Consider the following 27,999-nt stretch of genomic DNA (forward strand, 5'->3'; position numbering starts at 1 on the left):
GATGCAATATTGAAAGCTCTTTCATCACTGGAAAACGCGAACATATTTTTGGAACGTACTGTTTACTATGACTGTAAGGCTACTATGACTGTATATGCGGTCTTGGATCTGTGTGGAGGACTGTTGAACTTCATTAGTAGAAGGGGTGGGAGTGAAGTACATTCTAAAACTCAGGTACAATAAAAATTGAAATAAAAATAAAATGATGTCTCTGTAGGAATGGTGCTAAAATGTATGACACAGGATTCCCGTCTTACTGAAGGCATTTCATGGGCCTAATACATTATCTTGTGTGGCACACAAGATGAAAACTCTTTCTTCCTGTAGTAGAGTACTTCCATTATCAGCATTCCAATGGAGAACACAGCGCCATATGCCATCACCACAAGGGCAGGATAGAAGTCCTGGATACCCACGCTGACGAAGTTCTGCTCTGCAGTCTCGCATTTCGGCTTTTGGTAGAACCAGCGTCTGTTCTCTCGGTCGACGAGCCCGACCTCACGCAGCCAGCATGTCCTGCAACAACAAGGCTCATGCGATTACCTTTGTTCCAGACGTTGGTGTGCTTTACTTTCTCATTATTGCAAGTTCAAATAAAAATATATTGTGGTTCTGTATAAAAAAAACCTAAATAAAATGAAATCTACTTCAATATTTTTACGGAAATAGACATTTCCAGCATTCCCGATACGAGAAAAGTGGGTTTCAATATATACTTTGATTTCCGCTAAATTATTATAGGGCGGGGTCAAATTCCGCATTTACATAGACAAGTTCCGAATGAAGACATGAGACCATTGAGACTGCAACAGATCACTAGATCTAGTGCTTGAATTGGATTGTGATGGTGATGATGATGATGTCGCCGCCTTTTCGCAGAATATGGAAAAGACAAGTGGAAGAAATGTGTTGAGCACCTTAAAAACGACAAAGAACAATATTTTTCTAGTGTTAATGTAATAGACAGTGAAACCAGCGTATAGGTAATGAAGTATGGACACTTCGCGTCGGTACCTTTGATGTAGCCGGACTGATTTCAATGACCTTCAAGCCAGCTAGAGCGTCAGATTCTGCTTTCTCCCTACAGTTGGCGCTGACATCACACCAGCTAGCAGTCGACACAGCGGAAATATAACACATATAATTAATACATCTAGATACATTATATACTCAAAATAAATTGGAACCATAAAATAACAAATCCGTCATTAATTGTAATGTCTAGACTAGACTCTAGAGTTCCTTTATAATGAGAGTTGAGATGTTGACCCCAACAACAATTAAAATATGTAATGATTTGATAGCACTGAAAATGGAAAAACAAAACTCTTATGAGAAGTAAAACCATATACCTGTATTATGTTGTATACAAAATATTAAATGAATTCGATACTTAATTTTATGATGTATTATATTATTTTATAATATCATTTATTATGTCTGAAATATAAAAAAATATTTTTACAACTAGTTTGCCACTGAGAAATAAGGAAAAGCTGTTAACTTGAATTTATTTGAAGCAAAGCGTTACTGGATTATGCAATAAGGTAGGCGATGTTTGAATCCTGTGTCTCAACTCTATACTCAATTATTATTTTAGCGTATGCTCGATTGCACTAACCTCTAGCGCTTGAAGTGGAACTAAACGCCGGCGCACAGAGAAACAAAACACAGGAAAATTCGCTCAGTGTCCATTCTTTATAATCCCTATTCGCTGGTGAAACTGAGAGAATAATTTCGTTAGGAGAATGTTTAACTGATAGCATTGATGCATCAGATGACTTGTCAATCAGTAGCGACAATGGTTCAGATTAATTGATTGAGGGAAACTCTCACTCCGACTCCAGCGCAGCAATAAGCTTTAGTACACTCCCAACGGTGTTTTCCCAGTTGTTAATCTACTGTTACATCAGGAGTCACCGAGGATTTCGATCATCGGGCGCTACTGTCGCAAGAAGCCATGTTATGGTCGCCTTATAACCTTAAAACCATCGAGAAGATCTACTGTATGTGTGATTAGTAACATTTTGAAAAGTATTTACCTTTCTTTGATGTGTGGAATGTAGGGGGAGCCTTTCTTTGCAGTGAAGGAAATGTGCAGAGATGAAAACATTTCAATTTCTTTAAACCTGCACTTTTCATGATCCTCATAAGTGTCACTAATAATCTTGTATGATCCTGCAAGTCCGTGGAAGGCAAACAGCCCTTTTCGAATCTTTTCAATTCCGACCTCTTCTGTGGTGAACGCTTCTTCAAAAGGTTGGGTGTATAATTTCTCTTTAAAGACTTTAGTTACTTCCGGATCCGTTGTTTCCTGAAATGCAAACAAACACACTTAATAAATCGCGTTCTATAACTGGACTAGCGATCACAGCAATAATAAGAACTTACATTTACAAAGATGTCAATCATGCTGAGTTTCAGAGGGCTTCTCATGAGATCTGATAGAGTGTTGATTGAGTCACTTGATGTCTGCAGCAAAGACACGATTGTCGCTGAATAAGACGTAATCAAAAACACCGTGAGCAGGAGCATGCAGAAGAACACGACCCTCGACGAAATGTTCTTAGGTGAATGGAGAGCGTCTGCGAAATAACAGGTAAAAATATAATGAAGATTATTTACAAAAACGGTGATCCAAGAACCACATAAAGAGAAAGTGCAAAAGTTAGTTAAAAGGCTTAAGGAAAAGCGTAGGCAATTCTGAAACTTAACAATAGGGATGGGCAAAAAGAACCGGTTATTTTGATAACCGATTATTTTCATACGGTTAACCGGTTAATTACTGGTTATTTTTGCTTGCCGGTTTAACCTAATAACCGGTTATTTTCCTCAATAACCGGACGACCGGTTTTTTTTTTAAATATCCATCGAATCAAATGCATTTTAAGTCTGTTTCAAATTTAATGCCAGTCGAATATCGTTTACGGTACTTTTATTATTTTGTACTCTACGCAATCAATTCTGTATACAAAATAATTGTCTCATAGGCCTTTCCTAGATGGGTATGGGTTATTGTTTTACTTACTTCATCTGTCCATAGACGGCAAAATGAAATAAGATTTCGATTCAATACCAATAATCTATGCCTATCTTAATCTCTGACTATCTCTGATTGACTTATAATATATTTGCGGGTATTGAAGCATTTCAAACGGCGAGAAATTTTGAAGTCAATATTTATTGGTTAGGCCTATAGGAGAATAAATTGCCCGTCAAAATGTTTCATAATCAAGATTATTATTATAAATATTATGCATTTCTGTTATTTTTTTATTTATCTTACTATGACTCTAATGTGAGTGAAGTAATTAACGAAATTCAATTTCATAACCTCTTATTATTTGTATTCGTATATTTGTACTCAGGGATGATCTTCAACATCTAATGACGTTCTTCCAACTACCTTCTGGTTAGTTTACAGTTGACTGCTAATTGTTATTTTATTTATATTGTAAATAACCTCTCAATTTGTTTTCCTGACTAATTTGCTGACTTTAAAATAGAAATAATAATAATAACCGGAAAATAACCGGTTAACCGGGTTATTTTTTATCGGTTAACCTTCTTCAGGTCAAATTAATTTTAAAATAACCGGTTAACCGATAACCGGTTATTTTCGAATAACCTTCCATCCCTACTTAACAATAGTTCAAATCATAATAACGGAACTCTGTAAAACAACAATGGACATTTTCGAAAACAACAGTCTGGAACCCAATGTAGAACAACTGCGCAAACAATATAAACATCATACTTAGGGGAGAGTCGGGTAGTATCGGATATCGGGTAATATCGGACAGTGCGTTTCTTTCATCTATCACCATATGATAGTACCTGAATGACATGGTTACGTTTCTCTATGCGACATCACAGAAACGTAACCATGTCATTCAGGTACTATCATCGTGTGGTAGATGAAAGAAACTCACTGTCCGATACTACCCGATGTCCGATACTACCCGACTCTCCCCTACTTAAAAATGGCTTTTTTAGAACCCGGAGGTTCATTGCCACCCTCACATAAGCCCGCCATCCCTATCCTAAGCAAGATTAATCCAGCATCTACCATCATATCCCACCTCCCTCAAATCCATCTTAATATTATCTTTTCATCTACGTATCGGTCTTTTTACCTCAGGTCTCCCTACTAACACTCTATATGCATTTCTGGATTCGCCCATACGGTCTACATGCCCTGTCCATCTCGAACGTCTGGATTGTTCTTAATTATGTCAGGTGAAGAATACAATGCATACAGTTCTGTGTTGTGTAACTTTCTCAGTTCTCCTGTAACTTCATCCCTGTTAACAACAAATATTTTCCAAAGCAACTTATTCTCAAACACCCTTAACCTATGTTCCTATCTCAAAGTGAGAGTTCAAGTTTCACACCCATACAGAAGAACCGGTAGTATAACTGTTTTATGAATTCTAAATTTCAGCTTTTTTGAGAGCAGATTAGATGACAAAAGCTTCTCAACCGAATAATAACAGGCATTTCCCATATTTATTCTGCGTTTAATTTCCTCCCGAGTGTCATTTATATTTGTTACTGTTATTGTTGAAAGAGAATATACATTATCGAAACACCACACATGTCAACTGATACAAGCTAATGTGTAAACACAGTCCTGTCGCTGTTAAGTACCTTGTTGGCATACTATTGCCAAGGAGTCCATGATGGTGTCGCCCCATCCAACTGGAGAGCTGCCTGGGGATGGATTCACATGTTGGTACACTCTTCTTGTGAACATCAAAACGATTGTGAGCACAGCCACTGTTACTGTGTACGTGATCCAGACCGATGTGTCGAACGGTAACTCGTATATCACCGATACCTCGGACAGTGACGGCTTCAGAAACATAAACGCGCCCCTGGGAGGATACAACATAAACATAACTCAACATTATCATCCATTTAATTAACTGATTAATTAGTGGACTTACTCGTGTTAATTATGTAAGATTTGTGCGGCTTACAGCTGTTTCAGTGCTTCACGCACCATCCTCAGAGCCTACTAGATCTCGGCGTCATCTCGAACTTCTCTGCCTGTTATGTGGGTGTGTTTGATTGTTGAAAGGTGTTGAAGAGTGGAGTCAAATAGTGTGTGTGTACTGAAATTGATCTGTGTGTTGAGAATTTGATCGGGGTGTGTTTTAGTGTGTTTGTATATTTCGTATTGTTCTAGTGTGTTGAGTTTTTGGTTCTTGGGTTGTATGTGTAGGATTTCCATGTCCGCATTTATGTTATTGTATGTATGGTTAGCATTGGTTATGTGATCGGCGTATGTAGATGTATTGTGTCCTCTGGTTATTGCTTTAATGTGTTCATTGTAGCGTGTTTGGAATGATCTGCCTGTCTGTCCTATGTAGAACTTATCGCAACTATTACATGTGAGTTTGTATACGCCTGTGTGGTCGTATTTATTTGTTTGTGTTTTTGTGTGTTGAGATGTCTTTGTAGTGTGTTTTCTGTTCTGTATGTTATGTTGTATTTCTGCTTTCTGAATGAAGATGCGATCTTATGTGTGCTTTTGTTTTCATATGTTAGTGTGATGTATTTCTTGTGTTCCTGTGTTTGTGTTGTGTTTTGCGTGTTTTTGTGTTTGTTAAGTTTTTGTTTTGTCTTTCTTATGATGTTGTCTATTATGTTTGGATTGTATCCGTTTTCTTGTGCTATGTATTTGATTGTGGTCACTTCTTCATTGTAGTGTTGTTAGGTTCATGGGTATGTTGAGTAATCTGTGTACCATTGTCCTAAATGCAGCATGTTTGTGTTGTGTGGGGCGGTTAGATGTGTTGTGTATGTGTGTGGTGGTGGTGGTTGGTTTTCTGTATATTTTGAAGGTGTGTTTGTTGTCAATTTTTGTTATGGTGATGTCTAGGAAATTTATGGCGTTGTTGTTTCCAAGTTCCAGTGTGTATTGAAGTTTTGGGTGTATTTTGTTTATGTATTGGTGTAGTTTGTGTATTTGTCGTTTGTTTCCTTTGTATAGTATGAGTATGTCGTCTACGTATCTGTACCAGTATACTATGTTGTCTGCATATTTGTTGTGTTGTGTTAAAAGTAGTGTACGCAAGATTCAAAATGGACCCATTTAATATTAAGCTCTTTACTTTTTACATTCTCATAAAATTATAGAAAAGATGTTGTTACGCTTTTCTGAAATTGATTTCGTTACTTTTAAGAGGACACATCACTAAAAATGACAACTTTTTTCCTAATAATTTTTTCAACCAAATTTTGATAGCATGTTTACTATGTAAAGGACTAACAAAATCCATATTGATTGTAGCGAACGCCGGTATATTTAAAAACATAATTACGAATCCAATAATTGAAATTTTCTATTATAATCTTTAATGATATTTGTATTCTGTTATTAACTTGATGCAAGATATAATATGTACAGCTCTTGTCAATTATTTTATAACAATGTTTTCTCCAACAAAATGTATTGTAACATGAGTTATATGTACCAGAAGTCATATCTATAGTTTCCAAATTAATATTTCCCGGAAATCAATTCAAAATTAAATCTTTTCATCAACAAGATGTGGTTACATAGAACTCACGAAAAGTCCACTACTCTTGCCATGTATATTTATGTACATTCTAATGGTTAAAGTTTTAGATTTTGTTCTTTTTAACAATATCTGATGATGGCAAAAAAGGCGAAAACGTTAATATTCCATCTAAAATGTTATAGCAAATAAAATATTTGCAAAATAGGTAAATCTTATTGATTGAACTTAAAACATTAATTTATTATATTGAATTAGATTTAGGCCTATCTGAAAACAAAATGAATAGTAAAAAAAAACTATTTAGTAAAAATGATGATGACTTGTTGACAAGTATTATTTTCATTTATATCATACTATTAAATCAAATAAACCTCTAACATTTATTTTTACTGCATATATTTCAATTTCAGCGAATATTCCAACAATTTTTACTGCATAGTTGCAGGCATATTTTCAGGTTTTTTTTAGTGTATGAAGTTCCGTGGTCAAGTTATTATAAACAAGAATATGACATGCTAAAATTGCCTTTTTTAGGTTTAAGGGATATTGAAACTCATATTTTTGTAAAATAAATCAAATTTTCTATAATACAGTACTTCGTAAAATTACTTCAATTAACAGCGTTAGAAGCCACCAGAGTAGCTCGGCAGCCAAGGCGCTTGCCTTTCGATCCGAAGTTGCGCTCGGGCTCGGGTTCAATTCCCGTTTGGGCTGTTTACCTAGTAAAAATTTTTCGAGGTTTTCTCAGCCGTAAGGCGAATGTCAGGTAATCTATGGCGAATCCTCGGCCTCAACTCCTTATCACCAATCCCATCGACGCTAAATAACTGAATAATTGATACAGCGCCGTTAAATAATCATGTAAAAAAGACAGCGACAGGATACTCGAAGTGGCTTTGATCATAATAAACATGCAATACTTAAAAAGTTTATTCAATTTTTAGCAAAGAGTAGGCCTAAATATAAAAATCGGTACTGTTTCATTGTCATAATCTAGTGTCACTCATGCGATTTAAACCATATACAGTATAACCTCACTGAACAATGACGATACCTGAAGGCAATAGTTTCCCCGGCATAGTCGATGACCGCCATACGTTCAGTTTTGAACAGGAGTCCAGTAGCTCCAATCTCACAGCCCCCACACTGAAGCATTCCGACCGCGCCATTGAAGCATTTTGATCCATTAATGGGGTAGCCCCATGTATTCGTTAAGCAAACGTCCATTCTGGAAATCACGACATGGGAACAGGACTTTATTTAAGCAAAAATAAATGTTCTCACACTCGCAAGGAATAAAATGCCTCTTCGTCATCAGGAAATAATCTATTGATCCAGTATTTTAATAATCTAATTACACAAATAAATTCAACGTCAGTGAGTAAGAATTAGATTTCATATGTACCTACTTAATTCTTCTTTCAATTTATATCGTGCACGTTTACTTTTACATACATTTTACACGAAGCGATATATCTGTGGGAAGCATCGAACTCTTGAGCGATGTGAGAATGGATAGTATTGTACTCTCTATCAACTAACAAACGGTGTATTTTTTATATATGAGCTATTCCATCTCAAGTCGACCGAAATATAGAGAAAATTGACCTTACAATTTCTAAATACAATGAAACTTTTTTTGTACTTAGAGAACTGTGATACAATGCTTTGTGCAAAGTTTGAGGCATCAGAACTTCATAGTGTTTAAATTTAAAATATTTAAATTTATCGTATTTTCATAAAATTAGCAACTTTAAACTGTGTAGCTCCGAAACCCTTTCACCCAATGATCAAAATCATGGTTTATTTTGATGCTAAGAAATTAAAGTTTATATTGACATATAAACCGATTTTCTTACTTTTTATGGAAATGGAGAAATTTATATTTTTTCTCATTAAGACGCCTTTGGCTACGAAAAAATATTTTAAAAATACATTCCGCATTAAAAGTACAAATGAACACATTTTTTACTGATGGTATGTTGATAAGAAAGTATTGAAAATATCAAATAAAGAAAATAAATAGTACGCGCGTGAACTAACCAGCAGAATGTGAGGCGGGAGCTAGCCGAGACAAGCAAGGCCAGGAGACAAACACGTGATGTGTCTTCTAGCAGCGCATAGCTGTGCTAGCTTTATCATAGGTTTTCATAAACACAGGAGTAAAATGACGCCCAACACTCGCTTATCTTCAGCTCTCGGCCAGTGCGTGTGGTACCGCGCCGTTCAAGTCTAGGCGTGTGAAAATAATCTATTTAATTCCCTCGAAACTTATTGCCGAGCCACTAAGCAAACAATGCCGAATCCCTCTTAATAATGCAAGGTTTTTTCTCAATATTTTTTTACATTTTTACAAATGGCCAAAAAGCCTAAAAGTAAGTCAAATCAGATTATCTGTCTCTCTGTATACAATAAAAATAAGGATTACTTCTTAACATAACCTACCAAATGTCAGCTTCAAAATAAGCTCTCGTTCAATGTTCTGCAGTAAATGGTTCCAGAGTTCTGAGCGTTGAAAGAGGCTTGTTTTTATAAAATACGCTAAATTTATCGCTCAATAATATGAAAACCGTTTGACTTTCGATAATATATTTTTGAAAATGCACTCCCCTCAGCACCTTGTATAAATAGGAAAAAAATTAGAGTATAAAAAATGCGAGGTTTTTTACTGATCGATTTCATATGGAATAGCCCATATGTAAATAAATACCGGTAATCCTAGATCATATATGTAACAGATAACTCCTCGCTACGTTAAAATCGGCAGCACTTTGAAGAGAACAACCGCCAGGATCGCCACCCGTCCGCCGTAAACGAACACGAGATGGCAGCACAGTCGCTAATGCAATTCAAATGGGAATTATGACGTGACTCCTTATGTAACAACTAGATGGCAGCGTAGTAAACCTGACAAAAGTTGTTAACCTCAAAGCCTATAAGCCCGATATATCTGTTACATATATGATCTAGGCGGTAATCGACTAATTTTATAAAGGAATAAGTTACATGCGATGCGGGTAGCTACCTGAAATTAAGCATTTCAGCAATGTGACCCATTAGCACGTATTGAACTTTGCTTTCAGTATTAAGGTGTCTGAGCTGGAAGTCCATGAAATTTTCCCACGTTCCTTCTGCCAGCTGCAAAAGAAGTACGACAACCATTAGTCTATATCAATAAGTTATTGCAGTGTGTGTGAATTGGCTCGTTTTATTTGATTAATGACGTGTAAAGTTAAATAAATTATGTAATAGAGTCAATATTTTCGTAGATTGCACCTACTATTAATATCAATGACACAGTTGTGGCCCTTATGAACTGTACATCCATCCACCCAGAGTGATTGCTACTCAGCTATGATTCCCGCTGCTAGTGTTGGTTCATAAATGTTTCTGAAAAAAACATTTCTCCGAAGAATCCTAGTTTCAGCTGTGATAACATTCCGTGCTGTACGATCAGTAAACGCATCATTATCATCATCATTATCATCATCATCGTCATCATCTTCATCATCATTGTCCCAACTATTCTCTTCTTTCGCGATACGTTTGTGGTATTTCAAGATTGCACTACTGTTCATGACTTTTCCACCAAATATACATTTTTGCTGAATTTTGGTTACTGCTTTGTCTATGTTGTGGGAAAAATTCATCATTAAAATGGGACACACTCACGGACAGGAGAACGCGAATTCGATTATGCGCACTGTTCAAAACATACAGAGGTGAGCCTGCCTGGAGAGAAATAAAAAATAGGTTGCAGCCGTCAAACTACTCTTCAAGGAACGACCACTCATATAAATGGAGGGAAAGAAGACAGAGGACGGACACTGGAAAGTTTTCTTTTCTCAATCGTACTATCAGGGACTGGAATGCTTTACCTGCAGACTTACTAAAGGCTTTACCAACAACCAAAAATGTATTTAAAAATAGGCTTAAGGACTTTACTAATAGACGGTAATTATACACAGTATTTAAAGGGTGTAAATGATATGTTGTTATTGAAGTGTTGTATCAGTAAAGAATTATGTTGTGTCAGTGAAGTGTGTTGTGTAAGTGAAACGTGTTCCTGTCAGTGAAGCTTTATAGTTTATAGTGGCAGTGCAAAGTATTTGAACAGTGAAATGTTTTTGAAGTGTTAGTGAAATCAGGATAGAATCAGTGAAGTGTGTCGTAGTTCCAGTGCAGTGAGTGAGTTGACAGCAAAATGAGTGTAATGTTGAAAGGTACTTGTGCAGATATGAACATATCATACTCGTGGGTTTTAGTTCGAACTTAGGTTTAAGATATAAATTAAATTTATTTTAAATGTTATTTTAAGTGATCGTGCTTCATTATATTTAGGATATTCCGTGTTATTATTATTATTATTATTATTATTATTATTATTATTATTATTATAAATTATTGTTAGTATTAATTATTAGTATTATTATTAATTGCATTTTTAATTAATAAGTTTATTATTGTCATTATTGAGTGTAATTAGTTACCACTGCCACCGGGTATATACCCATTGCAGTGTGAATACATACATACATACATCGATGACAAAATCTGATTGTCAGCTGAACATTGTATCCAATTAAGAAAGAGAAATAGATAATTGAGAAATAAGAAATAAGAAGAGAAAAGTTTATTCGATTCTCAGACAATTAAGCTATATTTGAAATAATCTGTGTCTCGAAGGATATTTCGCCAAGAATTTCGATTTTTCCTACCATGTCATCAAATGAAGAGAAGAAAGAGACTAGTTTTTAGAATCTTGAAGATGCAATACGCAATAAAAGGCCTAAATAATGAAGTTTAATATTAATCTTTATTATTATTATTATTATTTATTATTATTATTATTATTGTCATAATTGCGGCTCTTTAGACTGTCCGCCTCAGTTTTCAGCTGGCTGGCTTTAGTCAAAGAGATTATCTTGCCTGCGTATTCTGTATGCAAGAGACGGAAACCATTGGTGCGTAGCATGACGTCATCCAGAAAAAACAGTTGACGTTCCTACAAACTGTAAGCGATGTATTGGTTTTACAAATTGCAATAATTAAGTTCTTAATTGTTATGCGATATAGTCTTTAGAATACTAGCGCTGCATTATTTCTTGAAGTATTTTAACTGAAAGTTAAATAAGGAGTTTGATTTACATGTCTTTCAATTTATGTTCTGATTTATGCTAGGGAAAAGAACTGTAAAAGTAAACAAGCTTAATGACATGATTATCCGCTCGTATACAAATATTATAAAAGTGAATATATTTAACTAAACTAGGTACATAAATATTACATACAATTCATGCATCTTAAAGCCTCGTATGGTTACTCAAACATAAAATTGCGTCCGAGGTTACAACAAAGCCGACTAAAAGTACATTCACTTCCAAAATATAATTTTCAAAAGATGTTTCCTTTTTCTTATACCAGTAATGAATGTTTGTATAATTTTATACACTATACGAGTGGGGCAATTGGATACAACGAAATATTACACAAAACAAGAAATATGCAACCAACGCGAACTCATAGAATTATAGTAGAGGGAGCAAGACCTGTCCTGTGACTTTATTACGCACCGTGACTGTATCATCAATGGGTATGGAGGGTGTAGGTAGGTTTTAGTCTGCGATGAACTTTAGTGTTGGTAGATTCATATAATATTAACCATTCTGAAACAAACTCTCTTTCTGACAGTTCATTTTCCCCTCTCGCACAGCTCACATGCCAGATCTCGCTTCCTGAGAGGTACCTAGCATAATTGCGTAACGTCTCATCAGTTTAAAATTTAATCTTTCAGTAATAGTTGTGTAAGAGACATAATTGACTCTGTGACTTATCAAAGTTACGAATGAGAAAAATGGAACCTCCATGGAAAAGATGAAATGAATAGCTTTAAAGAGTCAAAGAGCCAAAGGATCTAAATATCGACGATGACAATGACGACGATTGTGATTTGTAATGATCAAAGCTCGGAACTTGGGGACTTGTGTGTCGTGCGCTTGAGTAAGGTTACAGGTACAACGTATACAAAGCTCACCCTGCAAGAGCTCAGGGACAGTCGTATGTACTAAGAACGTGGTCACATCGAATGGCAAGAAGACGAACGAATAAACTGTGTCATGTCGAAGCAAATGACATTCAGAGAATTACGGTAAACGGTCTGTTAGAGGAATGAGAAAATACGTGGTATTCGAATGGGTATTATAGAAGTTTGAAAATATATTTCTTAAATTTTAGGTACAGAATTTCGTGGAGGAATTCTGAGGAGATACATTATTTTCTTCGAATGAAGAGTTTATATTTTGTAAGTTGTGCCACACATAAACTAGAGACTGGAAACGGGCATTAATTGAAAGACATTGCAGTCTCTTAAATCGGTGGAAAATTTGTCCATAGCCATGGATCAAGTCGTAGTGGAACCTTCCCTAGTAGTGACATAGAAATTGAAAACTATTTTCGAGAAAAATTTAGAATACTTACCTTTCTCAGATACGAGATCAGCTAGCAACTGCTGAAAATCGAAAAGGAAACAGTGACAGTGAAAAAATTCAGTATTTTAAGTGTGCTCCCGTCACTTCATGTGACGTGGAAATAAGTTTCTTTCGTTTCAAATCATGTTTAACTAACAGACGAAGAAGTTATGGATTCGAAAATCTTCGAATCCATGTAGTCATATACTGTAATAAAATGTACAGAGTAGAACTGTAAATTTGATATATATATTCTTTAAAATTGCGTGTTTCAAGCTACCATAATATTATCAATATGTTGTTCCGGCCAGGAACCACCTTTATAGCAGACCTGACAGTACCTCTGTGCTGGAAGCGGGAGCTTGTTGACATTGAAGTCCGGTCGCTTAGTCACGTTCAAAGACACAAGTCCCCAAGTTCCGAGCTTTGGTAATGATAAGTGCACGGTATCTTGCTCAACTATAAACAGAACTGTCGGGTGTACAGCATGGCGATAACAAAGCCGAAGAAAATCCACTCCACTATATCACAGGATTGAATCCTGAGTTTTGTTTACTGGGTGCATGGATTACATCCTTTGGTCTTTTTGATGACGCTGAAAAATTTGTAAACTAGGACGTTTTGCAAGTTGCATTAAAAATTTTGTAAGTTAGGACGTTTCGTAATTTACATTCAATTCTTTCTTCGGAAGAAAGTGAACTTGAAAAATTGTGATTACATGAAACGGCGAGAAGGAATAAAGAAAAAATTCATAGACCAGCTCTTTCTAGTCCACGAATTTTCCTGTTTTACAGAGAGGTATCTATTAGAGATATCTCATGAAATAAAAAAATACATTTATAGGATAAAGCAGAAATAATATTGGCCTACCTATATAAAATATGAAGACTGACATAATGAGTGAATATTCTACAGAGTGTTAGAAACTGGATAGCGGGCACGTTATTAAAAGAAATGGCTATTTCATTTGAATGGATTAGCTTATTCAACACATGATGAAAAGGATAAAGCCAGTCTTCAAAATCTTATGTAGGGTACATTTATAGTAATAGAAATATTGTAAATAATCTACTTCGGAATTATACTACACACATTTAAAATTAAATAAGTGAGTTATATGTATTTTGTTATATTATGTGGTATTATATTACATTATGTCGCATCTGGGTTTAAGGATTAGCCTCAATGTATTTCAGCATTTTCACTTTCGATGCGCTCCAACATAACCAGAATGTTTATTTCGATCTCCTCTGTTACAATTGTCTAATCATCATCATCATCATCATCATCATCATCATCATCATCATCATCATCATCATCATCATCATCATCATCAGTAGCTCTACAGCCCGGGTCGAGCCTCTGCTTCTTTCAGGATTATGTATTTTTTCAGTTGGTCATTTAACGACATTGTATCAACTACTAGATTACTTAGCGTCGATGAGATTGGTGTTAGCGGGATGAGGCCGAGGATCGCCAGAGATTACCTGGTATTCACCTAACGGTTGGGGAAAACCTCGGAAAAATCCAACCAGGTAATCAGCCCAAGCGAGGATCGAACCCGCGCCCGAGCGCAGCTTCAGATCGGCGGGCAAGCGCCTTAACCGACTGAGCCACCTCGGTGGCCACAGGTATTATATCTAATTATGCTTTTTCTGTACACTATTTCCTGATTCGACCATCAATGACCTCTGTAATGTCATAATGCTTGTAACCAGGCAACTTAATGGTCGAGAAATAACAGGAAAATTTCACTCTTAAAAATTCAATACCCTCGGCCAGTTTTGAACCGAAGATCGTCTCACGTTAATATCTAGTAATCATTTGTCCACTTAGAGTTGCCAACTTTGACTAATTTTTGCACTCACCACAGTGACTGTCCGTATGGATATTCCCCCGTAGTTGATCCTTGAAGGAGGCTGTGGCAGATTCGTGCTCGGTTGCCAGTAGCGTGGGGCGGTCACGATCAGGGGCTGTCCTCTGGCCACATGATACACATCCTGCAGCAGGACGTGGTCCTTGCCTCCCCGTGCCAGAGACACATGACTGTCCAGTGGCAAGTGTAAGAACTCCAAAACTGCGGGCACCTCGTCAGTATCGACCAACAGCAACCAATGATGTAGCCGGGTGAACAGCTTCTGTTCTGACGCCTGATTGTACGAATCCTATGCTTAGTATTTTGTTAAATTATATGCTATTATAATCTATGATGTTACTTATACTATAGTCCTGTCGCTCTAATTTCCGGCATCCAATCACGTTGCAGGTCGGCTACATTTAAACGTGTGCGTCTTGTGATTCGCTGATGAAAACGTTATGCATTATCTAAGGCTCGATAAATACTTAATATAATCGCCCGCCATTTTGACTCTTTCGTTGGCGTTCGCAGAAAGCACACGAGGACGTTATTTGCCGCTCAATTATTTGCTGAATTACAGTGCGTTTGATTTATTATCATAGGAGCTACGACATGATAATGTTTAACGGTGTGGAAAATAGATCCCTTGTATGGTAGCTCGGCAACGAAAGAACAAAAATGGCGAACGATACTACAGCTCGACCAAATTAAGTCTGCGAGCCGAGAGGGGAAGTTGGAGGCAGTTCTGTAGTGAAAGTAGGCGGTAACAAGAGGAGACCAGTACAGTCTCATATGACAGCAAAGTTTTCCTACTGTGCTTCAGTTCATAGAGCGGTAACAATTTAAGACGCTTTGAAATAGACTGTACTTCTACTTCTGCTTGACAGTGAGGTTTGGCGTTCTGATTGGCAAGCGTGGGCGTAGGAGAGAAAGTTGCATGAGGGGGGAGGCAGCGTAACTGTTGCCTTTATCTGAAGACAAGGACAACAAATGCGTGCGCTCCGTAGTGTATTTTAAACGATGTGCACACGTTGAAATCTGAGCGTCAAGTGACCTATGTGGCAACTGTGTTTTGGCTCTACATTCCATCCCGATATCCCCACTCGCAGACTTGACTTGGACAAGCTGTACCTACCTAGACTTTATAGAACCTTGACTTCCTAAGACGTAAGCAAAGAGGAGGAGTTACGACGGAAATAACAGGGTTGCGACTATAGAATTCTCTACGAGGTGGATCGACGTATGAAATATGAACAATATTTAATAACAATGGAACCAATGACTGTTTTTCAACAATTGCACGTGAGATGTTTGCTAAAGCTTTTCTGAAAATTTCAAGCAGATAGTTAAAAAATTGTGATAGCCTACGCAGAGTATTTTGAAAAGTTGAAAATGCTGAAAAAAACAAAAGTTGAGAAAATGAAATTTAAAATTATACAAAGAATATCTGTAAAATATCTCAGTCCAGTAGATTTAAAACTCCCTAGCACCATAATGTAGGATACTCTGCTGTTTTCGTTTTGGCAACAGCATATTTTGCTAGTTTATGTTGATGTAAAAATTATTTACAGTATTATATGTTGTCCAACCACTTGAATATTTTACCTTTTTGTTATTTAATTACCATTAATGGTAATATTTTTACTTCTACTTGAAAAAAGCTAGCGGTTTTTAAAGCGTTTGTGTTCCAAGAAGACAGATGAGCATTTTGAAGTTATAAAAAATGTTGTTTTGAAATTTAGGCTATTTTGTCAAATAGGACGCGCATATACCGTATTTAACTATTAACTGTCCAGAACATTTTTAGTCGTATTAAATTATATGGATAGATAATTTAACACAGTCTCATTTAGAAGAGAAATATATAAATTAGGTCTCCATATGATAGAGAATACAGCATATATAACAAAAAAATTTGCAACACATGTGCAACTTTTATCACTTGCGTATATCCCGTTGAACGGTAAGCATAACTAGCAGCGCCTGGAAGGAACTACAATCGAGAAGGATAGTATTGTGAATTTTATTTAGTAACAACAATTTAATTTATTCGCCACAATAATTCCTTTCTACAATCCACCTTAAACGCTCTCGTCAACAATTGGATTTTCACTCAACACAGTATTCGTTATAGCACTCCACCGACGACAATGACAATTGACTTGGACTATTACGCACAACAATGAACTGTTAATCTTAACTAATATTTACAAAGCACTATTTACAAATCACAACTACCAGTTCTCAGTTCACAGTTCTTCTATCTCAGTCACTCGAGTTCACAATATCTCGAACCACAGACCTTCAGAGACAGTTCACTGTACTCGAACTCGGGTCCCTCCAACTGCGGTCCACTGCACTCGAACTCAGGTCCCTCCAACTGCGGTCCACTGCACTCGAACTCAGGCCTTCGGATGCTGACGCAGATGCGGACGCACACTCGAGTCGAACTCCGGTTGGCTTGACTGGCTTGCTCGCTCTGGCTTACTCACTGACAGAATAACTGAAAACTCTACAACAACTCTCTAGTTCGCTGGCGCCTGCTCTTTTATAGCAAAATCATAGTTGCGAGAACCTTCTACAGGTGTGTAGAGAATTATCTCAATATCTCTACATCGACATTTCTGGAAGGGCCGGGAAGGTCCGTTCCCCCTTCCCTCCGTAAGCAGCTGCGCGCGCGGACTCGTCGCGTGACGTAATACACCCTCTCTCTTCTCTCCACCGCGCGACGTCATTCAATGTTCCGTGGAGCCTGTGCGATCTGCTTTCTTGCGGGACGCTGGTCGTGAGTTCGATTCTCACGTCGCTGTCACATTGCCCCCTCCTTAGGGCTGCTCGTCCCGGGCAGTCCCTTGGTAGACGGCTAATCGGTCCAGATGCACCACCATCATCTTCCCTCGAGGTTGTCGCTGGATCCGGTACACCACGTCGTTGATCCGGGTCACCACGCGGTATGGTCCATCCCAGGCACGCTGCAGCTTTGGTGATTTCCCTTTGGTCCTGGTAGGTCGATACAGCCACACCAGGTCGCCCTCCTGGAATCCTGCAGAGTTGGCTAATCTGTCGTAGCGCACCTTCATCCTGTCGCTGGCCATCTTGAGGTGCTCTCTGGCTAGTTGGTGAATTCCATTCAACTTCTCGGTGAGTTCTGCCACATAGTCAGTCGCTGGCTGGTCGGCGCTGGGTGGCGTGCCAAACAGCAGATCACAGGGCAGGCGCAGCTCTCTCCCGAAGACCATGTTTGCCGGTGTCATCCCTGTTGTATCGTGGACCGAAGCTCTGTAGGCCAAGAGGAACAGTGGGACTCTGGCATCCCAGTCTCGTTGATGGTTGGACACCACCTTCCGCAGATGCTCTTCCAAGGTTTTGATGTAGCGTTCCACCATACCATCGGACTGTGGGTGGAGGGGAGTGGTCCTGGTTTTATGCACCCCCAGACGCTCGAACAATTCTCCCATCAGGTTGGATTCGAAGTTGCGCCCCTGATCGCTATGCAATTCCCGGGGCACCCCGAATCGGCAGATGAAGTTGTCAAGCAGCGCGTCGGCCACCGTCGAAGCCTCTTGGTTGGGAATCGCGTACACCTCTGGCCATTTTGTGAAGTAATCCATGGCGACTAGCAGGTAGCGGTTCCCGCGATCCGTGACCGGGAACGGTCCAGCAACGTCGATGGCGATCCTCTCAAAAGGAGCTCCCACGTTGTACTGCTGCATGGCTCCCCTGCTGCGGGTCCTTGGTCCGCGACTGGCTGCACAGGTGTCGCATCTTCGGCACCATTGTTCCGTGTCGGTCCTCTGATGCAACCAATAGAACCTCTGCCTTAACTTGTCCAGCGTCCTGTTGGCTCCCAGGTGGCCTCCAGTCACTCCAGCATGAGTCTCCTCCAGCACTTCCTTCACCTTGCTCCTGGGCAGGACAAGTTGTTCTATGCGGGTCCTTCCATCGGCCGACTCCCAAATCCTCTTCAGGATACCGTCCTTGACAGTGAAGGATTCCCACTGGGCCCAGTAGCTCTTGTAAGTGGTGCTACGGTTGGAGATATCGGCCCATACTGGTCTCTGGCCGGACTCCACATCACGTAGTAGCTGTCCAATGTTTGGGTCCTCCAGCTGCTCCCTCCTTATGGCGGCGTTATCCCATCCTGGGCTCGGCTGGGCGGCAATTGCTCGGACTTTGTGGGCGCCATCCCGCTCTTCCACTTTCAGGCAGTGTTTGCAGCCATCCGGGCACGGACGTCGTGATAAGGCATCAGCGTTGGAATGTTTCTTCCCTTGGCGGCGTTCGGAGGTGAAGTTGTACTCCTGCAGACGTTGAACCCAACGGGCGGTCTGCCCCTCCAGATTCTTGAAGCCCAATAGCCAGGTGAGTGCAGAATGGTCTGTCCTCAGATGGAATTCCTGGCCATACAAATATTTGTGGAAGTGCTTCAGGGCTTCCACAATGGCAAGAAGTTCTCTACGCGTCACACAGTAGTTTCTCTCAGCCTTGGATAGTGTTCGGCTGAAGTAGGCAATCACCCTCTCTTGCCCGTCCTGTTCCTGAGAGAGTACTCCGCCGATGCCTACGTTGCTAGCGTCCGTGTCGAGCGTGAACTTCCTTCCAGGGATGGGATATCCCAGTACAGGAGCAGTGCAGAGCGCCTCTTTCAGCGACTGGAAGGATGACTCCGCCTCGTCTGTCCACTGGAATTGTCGTTTCTCCTCGGTCAGCTGGGTTAGAGGCTTAGCGATGTTGGCGTACCCAGCTACGAACCTTCTGTAATAAGTGCAGAGGCCGAGAAAGCGGCGCAGCTCCTGCTTGTCCCTCGGTCTCGGCCATCCTCTGACGGCTTGTAGCTTCTCCGGGTCCGTGGCCACTCCGTTGGTCCCTACTACGTGTCCCAAGTAGTTGACCTTCTTCTGGAATAGATGACATTTCTTCGGGTTCAACTTCAGTCTGGCTTGTCGCAGTCTCTCGAACACTTTCCTCAGGTTCATCAGCTGTTCGCCGAAAGTCTTGCCCACCACGATGACGTCATCAAGGTACAGCAAACAGGTGTCGTATGTCAGGCCTCTCATTACGGACTCCATTAGTCTCTGGAATGTAGCCGGGGCGTTGCAGAGGCCGAACGGCATAACGGTGAACTGCCATAGTCCCTGGCCTGTAGAGAATGCCGTTTTCTCCTTATCCTCCGGATGTAGCGCCACCTGCCAGTATCCTGACTTGAGATCCAACGTCGAGAACCACTCTGCTCCGGCCAGGGTGTCCAAGGTGTCGTCAATTCGTGGAAGGGGAAAGCAGTCCTTCTTGGTGACGTCATTCAGTCTTCTGTAGTCCACGCAGAAGCGCAGGTCCCCATTCTTCTTCTTCACCAGCACTACAGGTGATGACCAAGGGCTGTCGGATTCCTCGATGACCCCTCTTGCTTTCATGTCCTCCAGTTGGTTGTCAATCTCCCTCTGTTTAGCTAGAGGGACGCGTCGAGGAGGTTGTCTGATTGGGCGAGCATTTCCGGTGTCGATGCGGTGCTGGACTTTCTCCGTTCTCCCGTAGTCATTTTCAGACAGACTGAACACGTCCTGAAATTCTGTCAGTAGATCGTGGACTTGTCTTCTTTCTCTTTTGCTTAAATTCGCCGGCAATTCTCGAGCCAGCTCTTTCAGTGGTGGGTCTAAATCTGGACGTGGTCGGTGACACTCCTCGTTTTCTGCCAGCGACGTCACAGACACCACCGGCTCGACGTTACCTAGTACAGTTCCACTAGGCACCTCCTTGTCCCGATTGGTGACATTCAGGACCCTCACCGGTACCACCTTCTGATTCGGGAGTAAGGATCTGGCCACATAAACCCCATCTATCGGAGTTGTTTGCGAATCGAGGAGCAGGTTTCTCTTAGGTTGTCCGTCCAGTCTTGCCGTCACCACCATCTCGCAGCCTGCTGGGATTGTCACTTGATTCTCCAAGGTGAGTCTGCCGGCCATGGGTTGGTCTTCGACGTCCCTCAGGAACACTTCATCCTGACCAAAACGGAGGATACGGCGCCGGACGTCCACCGTTGCATCGAAGATCCGCATGGCGTCGAGTCCCAGGATGACGTCTTCAGTGATGTTGGCGACGAACACCCACATCTCCAGTCTCCTCTTTCCCAAGGTCAAGTCCAGGAAAACCTCTTTTTGGATGGGCAGGTTCTCGCCTGAGGCAGTACGTAGCTCATACCGGCGCAGCGGCGTCCTCCCAGGTAGTCCACGCACGACTTCCGGTCTGGCGATAGTGAGCGACGCCCCGGTGTCTACCAGTACTCTGCATGGGCGGCCTCTTATCCATCCGTCAGCAATCAGCCCATCGTCGCATCTTCTGTTAACCGTCTTCAAGATCAGCCGAGGGGATGGTGATGACGGCGCCGACGTGCCCCTCGTCGCATCGGCCCCTTTTAGTTTTCCTGTTTGTGACCAGATCGGTCACAGTCCCTCCTCAGGTGTCCAGGCTCGCCGCAGGACCAGCAGGTGGGCACTCCTCGTCTTCGTCGCTCGGGTGATTTCGGTTGACGTTCCTCGACGTCGGCCGCCGCGACGCTCCTAATCCGGTGCGATGCCGAGACGTTCGCCGTCAACTTGGCTGCCTCCATCCTGAGGGCCGCCGCCAGAGCTGCATTGATGGTGCGATGCTCTGCCAGGAGTAGCTGTTGCTTTATTTCCGGGTCTCGAACTCCGCTGCCGAAGGTGTAGGCCGCCTCTCCAGCGATGAAGTCATTAGGTAGGCCCCTGAGCGCCTTATGGGCCAGTTGTTCCACCGCCATCGCGAATTCTTGCAGGGACTCGCCTGACTGTTGGACCCTCGTTTTTAGTTGGGTCCTAAATGCTGCAGCAAGTTGATGGTCACCATAACGTCCCTCCAAGGCCGCCATTATCTCAGCGGCTGTCCCGTCTTCTGGAACGCTGTGAAGAATCTCCGACGCCTGTCCCTGAAGCGCAGCCAGCAGCTGAGTGGTTTTCTCTGCTGGCGTCCACCCATTGTGCTCTGCGATGGCCTCGAACTGGCGACGGAATATCGCCCAAGACGTCGTACCGTCGAACTTTGGCGTCTTGACGTTGTGATGTCTGGCTGAGGGCGATGGTTCCACATGGCCACTACATGAGGTCCTCAATTCTGACGTCGATCCTTCCACGGCCCGTTGAACTTCCTCGGCAATTATCTGTTTCTGTTCTCTAGCCTGGCGATCCACCAACGCGAGGATGTGCTTGTTTTCTACAGCATGTTGGTCCATCAGCACACACGTTTCCTCTTGACGACGCTCGAGATCGCGGATTTTTCCGTCGAAATGGTCTACATCCTGTCTCAACTCGGCTACTGTCTCGTTTATAGTTGTAAAATTCTGGTTTAATTTATCCAGATCGGCCTTAAGTTCGTCTTTCACAATGGCGACAATTCCATCTACGTGGGCCGAAACACTTTCGATTTGTGTAGTGACGTCATCTTTCACTCCGCTTATGTCACTTTTCATCTCTGTTTTCACTTCGCTTATGTCACTTTTCATCTCCGTTTTAACATCACTTATGTCGTTCTTAACCTCACTGATGTGCCTGTTCATGTCGTTCATGTTATCTTTTACTTCACTGATATCGTTCTTCATTTCTGCTTTTACTGCACTTATGTCGTTTTTCATTTCAGCTTTCATTTCCGCGATGGCTTGCAGGATTTGCTGTAGGTTCTCCATTGTCGATAATATCCCGATTCTGACACCAGTGTGAATTTTATTTAGTAACAACAATTTAATTTATTCGCCACAATAATTCCTTTCTACAATCCACCTTAAACGCTCTCGTCAACAATTGGATCTTCACTCAACACAGTATTCGTTATAGCACTCCACCGACGACAATGACAATTGACTTGGACTATTACGCACAACAATGAACTGTTAATCTTAACTAATATTTACAAAGCACTATTTACAAATCACAACTACCAGTTCTCAGTTCACAGTTCTTCTATCTCAGTCACTCGAGTTCACAATATCTCGAACCACAGACCTTCAGAGACAGTTCACTGTACTCGAACTCGGGTCCCTCCAACTGCGGTCCACTGCACTCGAACTCAGGTCCCTCCAACTGCGGTCCACTGCACTCGAACTCAGGCCTTCGGATGCTGACGCAGATGCGGACGCACACTCGAGTCGAACTCCGGTTGGCTTGACTGGCTTGCTCGCTCTGGCTTACTCACTGACAGAATAACTGAAAACTCTACAACAACTCTCTAGTTCGCTGGCGCCTGCTCTTTTATAGCAAAATCATAGTTGCGAGAACCTTCTACAGGTGTGTAGAGAATTATCTCAATATCTCTACATCGACATTTCTGGAAGGGCCGGGAAGGTCCGTTCCCCCTTCCCTCCGTAAGCAGCTGCGCGCGCGGACTCGTCGCGTGACGTAATACACCCTCTCTCTTCTCTCCACCGCGCGACGTCATTCAATGTTCCGTGGAGCCTGTGCGATCTGCTTTCTTGCGGGACGCTGGTCGTGAGTTCGATTCTCACGTCGCTGTCACAGTATTTTGAAGACGAAGGCTTTGTAGTAAGACGGGGTTCGTCATTTTGTAATTTTTTATAATTTTTTTTATTTAAATACAAAATGAAACCGTATATTATGAAACTAAAAGGTTCAAAATATAAAAACAAAAAACCTACTTTACTTAATCTTTTCACCACAATTCAGATGAGGTGGGGTGTAGAGAAAATAAATATACAGGTGAAATTAAATGTGAGGGTGATTGTATGTTTAGGCCTACAATTTATTTTTAAATCCCATTTTTGTATAGCCCTAAGTTGAATTAAGTAGCATAAACAAGGCATACACAAACGGTACTATAATAATAATAATAATAATAATAATAATAATAATAATAATAATAATAATAATTATTATTATTATTATTATTATTATTATTATTATTTCGCCATCAATATTGCAAATACAATGCTGTATATAAGACGACTGCTAACACTGTGTATGAGTGTGTAACTATACGAAGAAAAAATAATCACGAAATTACTGTCATATTTTTGGCCATAAATATTATATTTTATTTATTTATTTATTTTTATTTTTTTTCATGAAAAATTAAAAAATATATCACCAAAAACCTGATCCTGAGTATATCCATTTTGTCTTCAAGCTTCTTCACAGACCAAACTCTCAAAGAGTAATCAGGGGATCTCGGGGACCACTACGACATAAGAATGGGATTACTAGTAGAATGAGAATATTCTAAGTAGTGAATTGTCAACAGCTGTTTTGTAGAAATTGAGCATTACCATTTTCAGAACGTAGCTGCTGGCTTCACACGCCAAGTCGACGACAACTGCCAATGGATAGACATCGGCTCTGAGAAAGGACGCCATGTCTGTATTGTTGTCTGGGGAACGGCTCTGAATGCGTAGTCCATGCACTGAACAAACTTGAGCTAGCTGCACAACATCTGAAGTACACAAAATTAACGTGTGTCACTTTCAAATAAATCTCGTCTGCACAAGAATGTAATAAATCTAAAATTGATAGCGATACATATTTTGTGCGAAATCGTGCGTATTTGCTTGTTTTCCGCACAGAACCAATACGCGGTAAGTGTGAAATACCACATTCAGCATTCCCAACGTAACACACATAACAATTTTCCTCTTCTTACCGCTTAAGCGCGACATTCATTTTACTGCTTTAGGCTTTTAACATATTATTTTTAGAGACGTGTAACATAGTAATAATTATAAATTGGAAACTTACCACTGCAATTTCACCTAAATTGCAATGTTAATTATTGTTTTTAAATATTTGCAAAAATTAAGTAAAGTCTACTACTCCACGAAACTTATTGCATTCCTGATAGGCCTACAAGTAACATTAAGGAAGCCGTAAAAAAATCAACAAGATTCCAGATGCCGATGTTATTACTGCAATATGTTATATAAATAATATTGTTAAAATATTAAAATGAAAAATAAATCATTACATAACCTTACCGTTTGTTTTAAGTTCGCATTTATAGACTGGGGGGGAAAAAAAGACAGACGTATATCACGGCCTGCTGGAGTATAGTAAACACAGCAAACATTTTATAGCAACAATGTTGAACAAAGATATTTTGGTTTTCCGAAGTTGCCGTCATTAAACAGAAACCAATATGGAGATTTTATTGCAACTAATTAGAAATTCGTCTTTCAGGTATGTAATAAACGATCTTCGCACAAAATAATGTACGATACACGAGCGGTATGTTTGTTTTCATGTTCTCGGAAATTAAAAAAGCTCAACTACGTTTCGCTTTTTCAATCTTTTCCTCGACCATGAAAACGTCAACATACCGCTCTTGTAACGCATATTACTATTTCACTCGCGTTTGTGATTATTTTTTTAACCAAATCCTTCTTTTTTTGCTGACTTCTCTTGAGCTAGCGTCTACCGTTAAAATTATAGATTAGACCAGGCATGGGAAATATGGTCCCTCGCGGGCACTGTTTACACCACCTCTTCATTACTCCCTCCACAAATATTCTATGCCCACTGTCTGATTGTACATACAGTAAGCAAAGGTTGTGTAAAGTGATTGAATAAGGCGAATAAATTATAGGTTCCGCTTTAATTTCCAAAAAGCGTGGGAGCAAGAGTATTTTATTTTTATGAACAAAGTTAAAGCCCAATGTCTCAACTATTCAGTTGAAATTTATATAAAACATTATAATATCAGACTGCATTTCGATTCTGCAGTGCGCTCCGTTCCTGGCAGAGCTTTCAGCACGACCCGTTGCCGTCAACCTGGCTGCAACGAGACAGAAACTCTTGGCCACGTGTTGGGCTTTTGTCGGAAAGGAGAGTTATTGCGTAACAACAGGCATCATAGAGTCCGTGGAGCTATCGCCTGTCTTCTTTCGAACAAAGGCTGGGGAGTTCATGAAGAGGTCCACTGCATTTCTGAAGACGATTCTCATAGAAGAGCGGATATAATAGCAATAAACAGGCAAAAACAAAAGGCTATTATCATAGATCCAACTATACGCATGGAGAGAGATCTAAACCAAGCTCATCAGGTTGATCAGGAAAAGAGGGCCATTTACGAACCTTGCATTCCCTACCTTAGTGCCAAGTATAACATCCCTCTCTTCAATTGGTCAGTGACAGGTTTATTTTTTGGTGCTCGGAGTTCTTTACCAAAATTTACATATCATTTTTTAAAACAATTATCAATATCATCTTTTGAAATTCAAAAAATCATCTCGCAAATTCTTAAAGATTTCCTCCAGATTATACAGTTTCATTTATATCACTCAGATTTCCTTAATTAAGGATATGCTAATTTTAAATAAAATCTTTTATTTATAAGTATAATTTTATAGTCATCTTCTAAGATTTTATTTTATAATTGATAATCAATGGTGCTTAATTATTACATTTTATTTTTATAACAATATTCATATTTAATTATTTATATTTGTTTGCTATTAATTTCCGGATCCTCGTGGTCATCCTTAATTAAGGCTGGACGAGTTATTTCTCTCTCTCGCTCTCTCTCTCTCTCTCTTGAAATTTATGCGTAAGATTTTAAAATAGGATTGTTGAAAATGGTTCATATTAATGAAATACAGTTCCTATATGCTATAAAGTATGATATTATTTTAAATTATCTTGTACAGGGTGAAATAGAGAGAAAGGTTTTAAGATCTACGAGAAAATGCTGTAGAAAGAGATGATGTTATAAATCTTCTTTTGTAGTATAAATACATATTTATATATATTTTTTTTATTACACAACTTATAACACTGTATCACTTCGGAATATGTATTACGAGTATATGACTTTCTTGTGTTAAATTCTATCGTACCTGGTTAACATGTTTCGACCTATTATGGGTCATCCTCAGAACTGCTCTTTATAATGTTAAAGACATGCAAAAGTGAAACCATTCAATATGCACTCAAATAACATGTATTTTCGTTTTAAGGATTGCATACAAAAATACGTTATTTATAATCTCAAGGTAAGATTTTTTACTTCATTTGTACATTGTACGGTTAAGTAAATATATGTAATTTATTCTGCACATATTTTTAATAATTAGGTGACAGCATTTTGTAAAAATTTCTAATACTATTTTCGAATTTTGGAACTTGTATTCAGAAGTGGTTCGCTCACGCATAACAAATATTTTTGAAAAAAATTCTAACCCTGTAACAATGACTCGCTCATTTACTAAGAGTAGTGGCCATAGACAAATAAATAGTGAATATACTGGCTTATGTAGTTTGGTGTGATTATCTAACGATGCTGTTTCAATTAGTAGGTTATTTAGCGTCTATGGAATTATCGATATGTAGCGAGATGGTATTTGACGATACAAATGGGAATCGAACCCATGATCCTCCATTGTATACATCACTAATTATTTGTTTAGTAACATATTTCACTAGTCAGACTTCAGATACATACAAACCATACATATCGTCAAGTGAGACAAAAGGGTGTGGCAACACTGAAAGATAGTTGATAACAATGACCAAAACATTTGGTAGCAGTGACAGTAACAGTTGAATAACGATAGTGGAATTGTGAGCAATATGGCAGATACGAGTAATTGTTCGCTTGAAAAGCAAATGTTTGGGTACACGAAACGCAACACACGGGGCAAACAATGCGACAAATTATGACACAGTTTGAAAGGAGATTTGGAAGGCCATCCTCAAGAAAAGCAACATTGTTAGCTTGGGAAAAGCGAGCGTTCATTACTGGCAGCGCGAAAGACAGTTCCCGAAGTGGTCGACCATTCGTCAGACTCCACATGTGTTGCCTTTGCAGACATAACACCACAGCAGTTATGTAAAATGTCGCAAAGGACCTGGAGACGTATTAAACTGTGCATAGACAATGATGGAGCTCATACAGGCCCATTAGATTAGGTAAGTAAGTAAGAAATATCTATGGGTGCGGTGACTTATACATATCAGCTAGAACCTCAATTAGAGGCTTACTTCCTCTTACACTTCGTAAAATAATAGAGCAAAACTGAGATGAAAAGATACAACACATCTTACCATGATGATTCCAGCAAGCAGAAATGACTGTGGTGGATGCTGCATGATTCTTCATACTAAATGATGTAATAGTATTTATTTTGCTGATATCC

The 27,999-nt window shown here is 39.8% G+C and overlaps 1 protein-coding gene across 1 annotated transcript; it reads right to left on the reverse strand.

Annotated features, from left to right (window-relative positions):
• Positions 1-214: 214 nt before the first annotated feature.
• On the reverse strand, positions 215-27,962 carry LOC138708677 (ionotropic receptor 75a-like). Its single transcript, XM_069838763.1, has 9 exons — positions 27,908-27,962; positions 24,142-24,305; positions 14,866-15,147; positions 9,556-9,668; positions 7,585-7,758; positions 4,651-4,877; positions 2,392-2,585; positions 2,043-2,314; positions 215-516 (listed from the first exon to the last, which is right to left on the reverse strand). Exons 1-9 carry the CDS (start codon positions 27,960-27,962, stop codon positions 276-278), a joined length of 1,722 nt encoding a protein of 573 aa, XP_069694864.1. The 3' UTR covers positions 215-275.
• Between the last annotated feature and the right edge of the window lie 37 nt (positions 27,963-27,999).

The sequence above is a fragment of the Periplaneta americana genome, chromosome 11 (genome assembly GCF_040183065.1).
Source record: "Periplaneta americana isolate PAMFEO1 chromosome 11, P.americana_PAMFEO1_priV1, whole genome shotgun sequence".
Lineage (NCBI taxonomy): Eukaryota > Metazoa > Arthropoda > Insecta > Blattodea > Blattidae > Periplaneta > Periplaneta americana.